At 31.7% G+C, this 6,165-nt stretch overlaps 1 protein-coding gene across 1 annotated transcript; it reads right to left on the reverse strand.

Annotated features, from left to right (window-relative positions):
• Positions 1 to 1,421: 1,421 nt before the first annotated feature.
• LOC114181777 (cytokinin hydroxylase-like) lies at positions 1,422 to 4,941 on the reverse strand. The gene is made up of 4 exons (XM_028068327.1): positions 4,608 to 4,941; positions 4,250 to 4,479; positions 3,155 to 3,769; positions 1,422 to 2,020 (listed from the first exon to the last, which is right to left on the reverse strand). Exons 1-4 carry the CDS (start codon positions 4,885 to 4,887, stop codon positions 1,592 to 1,594), a joined length of 1,554 nt encoding a protein of 517 aa, XP_027924128.1. The 5' UTR covers positions 4,888 to 4,941; the 3' UTR covers positions 1,422 to 1,591.
• Positions 4,942 to 6,165: the final 1,224 nt, after the last annotated feature.

Consider the following 6,165-nt stretch of genomic DNA (forward strand, 5'->3'; position numbering starts at 1 on the left):
ATTTATTTACTAATTTATTTATCAAGTCACGTACTTTGTATTGGAGTTGTCAAAATGGGTTGAAATCTGCGAGCCAATCTGGCTTATCACAGGTTCGGGTTGGGTTGAAATTTTTTTACAAATTTCAATATGGATTGATTTTTGACCCGACTCACCCGAGTTGAACCCGTGGTGAGCCGGGTTGGCTCATCAACTCGTAGATAAAAGGGTCACACAAGTGTTTTTTATTTTTTTTTATTAAGTTAGGCTTTACATTTGGGTCATGTTAGGTTGTTTTTTTATCCAACACATAAATAATTTGTATTTTTTTATTTTGGTTTGTATTTGGATTGTATTAAAATTTATTTAGATTTTAATTAGAATTACAATTTAGTTTTGACTGAAAAAAAATTAAAAAAATTTTTTTTTTTTAATTAAGTGAACCCATGAGCCAACCCGTTTAACCCGTCAACTCGTGGTGGATCGGGCCAAATTCAAATGTTTTTGGCTTGCTAAAAAGTGAGTCGGGTTGGGTTGACTCACTAAATCATCAACCCGTGGTGGGTCGAGCCGGGTCAGCCCGAGTTACCCGTTTTGACAACTCTACTTTATATAGGAGACATTAAAACTTACATCCAGACGAGTCTATATACACTAACATGCAAAACGTGAAATCAAATATCAATTTTTGGTTGTCTAAAATAAGAAATAATAATTAATAATACATACCCAATTAATTATTCTCTTAAAGTTCCATAAATCCTCACCAAATTAAAGACCAGTAAGAACTTGATGTTAATTATAGAGATGACTCCTAGTACTTTTCTTGATCTACCCATCATTAATGTTTACAATGATTAAGGTTATTTTATTACCCTTTGATTAAAACCCCTCATAAATAATATAAAGTTGCAAAATTTGTCTTCGTAATTATAAAGACATTGAAAGTGAAGTGATCTAACTCTAGGGGTGCCACTAACTGCAATAGCCATTGGTGTCGAAGATGGTGCAACAATGTCAAAATCACACACTCTTGGTGACCAAATTATCCATCATGTGAATCCAAGACTAACAACAGTGAATCCACACACTCCATTGCAACATATTCGTACTGAATCATGTACTTGTCTCGAAGTTTGATACATGCGACAAAGACAACCGTAGAACGCTGTTCATTTTGCTTCAGATTTCACACATTGCAAGCTAGCTTACTCGTTTTGGTTATGCAGATCGTCAAATTCAAAATCTAGGGTTAGAAAGTTGCAGGATTTTGATTATGTCAGACAACAACAACCCATGTGTGAAATAGAATAAAGTTCAAAACATCATAGCCAATTATGTTCTTACATTGTAATCGTACATATCAATTATATATCAAACATCGAAATCGAGATACTAAGATTCAAAACTCTAAATACAAATAAGAGTTTGTATGGATATAAGTGGGTGTCTATAAGAAAAGAAAATAAGATTTTTTTTTCCTGAGTTAAAATTAATTTATGTATAAGTTGATTTCTCTTTTAACTTATCCATAAATTAATATTAAGTTATGAAAAAAATATTTATTTTCTTTTCCTTATTACAAATAAAAGTTTTTGAAGGCAGCAAAGGTTTAATTAAGGGGTTGAACTAAGAGATGAAGACCATAGGTTGGCCTAAGGGAGAGCATGATAGAGGGTGAATGGTTATAACCAGGTGAAACTTTGAAGCTAAATCTAGAGAGAAGTAGGGTTAGGACAATCTTATACTCCATGAAGCTCAAGTTTCTTCCGACACAGGTTCTTCCTCCAAACCCAAATGGTAAATACCCCATTTTGTGGTTGCATCCACCATTGACATCATTCATGAACCTTTCTGGTCTAAACTCATTCGCATCTTTTCCCCACAATGCTTCATCATGGTGCATTGCGACAACATCGATCCACATGTTGGTGCCATTGGGGATCCTTAAATTATCAACTTGAATGTCTTCTCTTGCTTGTCTTTGCACATTTGGTGCTGTTGGGTACAGCCTTAGAACTTCATTCATCACCCACTTCATCTACATGGCACACAATAACAACCTCATGTTAATTAAGAATTTATTTAGTACAATCAAATCTTAAAAACTTGTCTTTGGTTGCTCTTCGAGGAACAATATATAAATAAAAAAATGATCAAGAACTTTTTTTTCTTTTTTATATGGGTTGGGAGAATCCATTTGTCCCTATTTAATATATTTATTTTTATGATAAAAAAAATGAAAGAAATGAAAAGAAATAGAGAAGGTTCAAAGTCAACACATTGACAAAGTGCCATGTGTAAAGTGATATTTTGTTTCATGCTACATAATTATACGTACATCTATCTATATATAAAGTGGCGAGGATTTAGTCACCTGGCAAAACATGCACAAGACACGGATTTTGCAACTTCATTTTTTTTTTTATTGTGGGGCCATCCAATTTTTTAATTTAACACATCTGAATTATTGTGTTGTTATTGCCTCGTGGCACATCAACATAACCCACTCAGATATCAGATATGAACATTGACCAAGTTATTAGTGTCGTTCAACCCACGAACAAAACACGTACTAAATGTAAATCGTAAAACACACATTCAAATTCTACAGCTATTAATTTCGTTGTAATTTAGGTTAAGTAATTTTGAAAACATATAGTTTATTTATTTTTTATTCGAGTGTTTGAATTTATTTTAATATTTAATAAACCCATTATCCGGTAATTAACACAAGACTTTGAATGTAACATAACGTTTTAAACACAGTCATCCAAGCAGTTTATGAACATTCTGGATTTAATGTTAAATTTACATTAATTCCATGTCTGAAACATATATGGTCAATGATCAAAGTAAGAATCCATATTAAGTCAATTAGACCCCTTCTCGTTCTTTGCATGTATTGTCATCTAACCCAAGAGCATAAGTCTATTTAGATTTATAAAACAATGGCATAGTAGTATAATTTTTTGGGGGTTGCCGAAAAAAAAATGTATAACTTTTGTGGTCAATGGTAGAAAATTTTATCCATTGTATTTTAAATTTTAAAATGCAAAACGTAATTAACCAAAAAAAAGTAAAAACTTGCCAAATTATCAACATTTTCTATGATGTGTAAAAAGTGATGAATGAATGAATGAAGAAATGAGATTAGGTTTAGTTTTTGTGTTACCTTTTTCAAGCCAGCAAGCACGTTGATATCAAGTTCTCTATCACCGACCACTTCTCTGATCTCATCTCGTAACTGGTTTTGCCAATCTTGATGCATAGCAAGAAGCAACAAGGTCCATGAGATGGCCAATGCAGTAGTTTCATGGCCAGCAAAGAAGAAAGTTTTGCACTCATCCAACAAATCTCTTGTGGTGAATGTCTTCCCTACCTTTCCATCACCTTCATGATGATTTCCCTGCAACAACAACCCCAACAAGTCTTCTTGAGTTTGTCTTTTGATCGATTTCATGCGAGATGTTATGACCGACAACAAAAGTTCATCGATCTCTTTCCCAAGTTCCTTGGCCTTTAGGGTTTTTTTCACGTTGAAACACTCCCCAAATGGGACCCCTACGTATCTTGTTGTCCTGAAAAGTGTCATTTGTAGGGCACGTAGTTTTTCAGACACTTCCTTTGCATATTTCCCCTTCATGCCAAAGCTTGTTTTTGCAATGATTTCTCCGGCGGTTTCGACAACCTCTTTTTCCACATCGATTTCTGAGTTACCCGAGTTTATTTGTGCAATCCACCTTTCTATCATTTCATTTGTAGACTCACTCATCATGCTTGCCATTGCCTATCACATATATAAATAGTTATTAATTATTTTATCTTATATTTAAAAACTAAAATGCATGAAATGGATTGTTACAATGATTTCTCTTTTTGATTTTATTTAATTAAATAAAAGAAGGGAATAACTTGGTGGGATGAGGTAAAATGGAATTTTTTTTTTTCTTGAAAGCTGTGTGGCCTAGTAGTCGTGGGTAGGTTATTTATTTAAGTTTGTGGTAAAGCAGTCTTAAAGTTAAGCAACGAAATTAGGTAGCATTTCTATATTTAGCATGCAAATGATGAAGATCGTAAGAAGGAGAAACACCAAGTAAAAACGTATACAAATATTTCAAACTTCATGATTCCGTGTAGACAACTTTCCCTAGCATGCCAGAATGGTCTAAATTGATTGTTGAAATTGAAGTCATGCAACGATGGAATGTTGAAATTAGGTTAATTAGTATTATATATAGAAGCTACAGAAACAGAGAGAGAACTGAACCTTGAGGTTAAGAGGAGAAAATGCTGGTGCTATAACATGTCGGTGACGAACCCATTCATTGCCTTCAACCATAACCAAACCATTTCCAAACAAAGGGTCTCTGTCATGTCTGAACACTCTAGGTTTTCCCCATTTCTTGGCTAAAACCTCTGTGGACATTTTTTTAAGAAACTCGGGATCAGCAATGTACAAAAACGGTTCTGTCCCCAACCAGTAGATAAACACCTTCCCTGTACAAAGAAAAGTAAGAGTCATACATATACAAGTAAGTTCATGTATATATTAAAAACACGTTTATGCTATAGTTTTCGTTCGTGACTAGAGTTATGAATTATAGTGCTATGAAAAGCATGCATACCGTGAGAGTTTTGCCAGCGAGAAAAGTAGGGGAACACAGTGGAGTGTATATCATGGATGAGGTTAGAGGGCACCGGTGAAGAACTAACAGTGTTGTTGTTTTTCATCTCTTGAATGTTCCCAAGAGGAAAACTTGGGGTTGGTCCTCCAAATCCACATCTTTTGAGCTTAAAATGAGTATGGATGGGAGAAATCCACCAAGAAAACGCGAGTTTCAGGAGCAAAAGAAGAGGTAACATGGCGAAGAAAACAAGTGTTCCAGGTAAACCCAAGATCTCCATGTTTTGGTTTGTGTTTTAAGGTTTTGGAAGTGAAGCTATGAATGAATGGTTATGGCAGAATCTGTGTATGTGATGATGGGTATGCAAAAGTAATGTGGTATTTATAGTGCGAAGTTGGGTGGCAGAAGCAAAAAATGCGTGGGTTTTGGGTTTTTTGACCAATGAAGAAGACCAAAGCTAAGTTTGAACATTTTCCGAGGATTCTCGGCTAGACCTTTTAGACTGATCTTGTGTTTCTCACTCTTTGTCCTTTTCTGGACGCATCTAACTTGGTCGGAGTACAAAATATTTTAGAATAATGCTCGTTTAATTCCCTTTCACTAAAATACTGTTCCATTTACACACTTGTGATTATATCGATAATTAAATAACTTTTGTGATTAATTAATGTAAAGTACTTTTCGTTTGAGTTTTCTCTTTTTTATTTTTATTTTTATTGTGTTTGTTTCCCGTGATTTTTATTTTATTTCAGTTTCCATTAAAACGTTTTAATCTTACAAATTTAATATATATGAAGTGTAAATGCAACGTAGTTAATTTTCCTTGTATTTATATTTATTTATGTAACATCAACATAGAAGTTATTTTATTTTTAAATTGATTTGTCTAAAAAGTGAAAATATATTTCTATATTATTTTTTTAGTGTTAATTTTATCTTTTTATAATTTTAATTAATTGATCATTTAATAAATTCTTGACTTATAAGTATTAAATTTTTTGTACTATTTTTTTATTTTTGAATTTATCTTTTTATAATTTCTAATTATTTAATCATTTAACAAAATTATTAAATAATACCTTAAAGTTAAAATATTAATTTCTCTTTTCAATACTATTTTTCCATTTTTAATCTATCATTTTATAAATTCTAATTAATTGGTTATTAAATAAATTATTAGAAAATAGTTTATATTTAAAATATTAACTTTTTTTACTATTTTTTTAATTTTATTTTTTTATGATACAACTCGATTACATATAGAATATAAACAAACATTTGAAAATTTTGAACGAGCATTTTAAAAAACTTAATAACTATATTTTCTAAAAGTTTTTTTTTCTAGAAAAATCTCACCCAATATTTGAGTGACTAAAAGTATAATCACCAATAATAAAATAAAATAGCATGCATATGTATTTATAATGTGATATGAGAGTTTTTTATATATATAACTATGAGAGAATAAATCTAGTTATATAATGATCAAAGTAGATTTAATTATGTTTTATTTTCACATAAAATATATTCACTTATTTTAGACCTACTATATGAATGA

The sequence above is a fragment of the Vigna unguiculata genome, chromosome 4 (assembly GCF_004118075.2).
Source record: "Vigna unguiculata cultivar IT97K-499-35 chromosome 4, ASM411807v1, whole genome shotgun sequence".
NCBI classification, from domain to species: domain Eukaryota; kingdom Viridiplantae; phylum Streptophyta; class Magnoliopsida; order Fabales; family Fabaceae; genus Vigna; species Vigna unguiculata.

Bases quoted from the DNA above. Each gene is read 5' to 3' on its own strand.
- LOC114181777 (XM_028068327.1), bottom strand. From the start codon at position 4,887: ATGGAGATCTTGGGTTTACCTGGAACACTTGTTTTCTTCGCCATGTTA. The intron at 4,480-4,607 runs GTATGCATGCTT...TTCTTTGTACAG, and splicing joins TCGCTGGCAAAACTCTCACG to GGAAGGTGTTTATCTACTGG. The intron at 3,770-4,249 runs GTTCAGTTCTCT...TATATGTGATAG, and splicing joins TTTCTCCTCTTAACCTCAAG to GCAATGGCAAGCATGATGAG.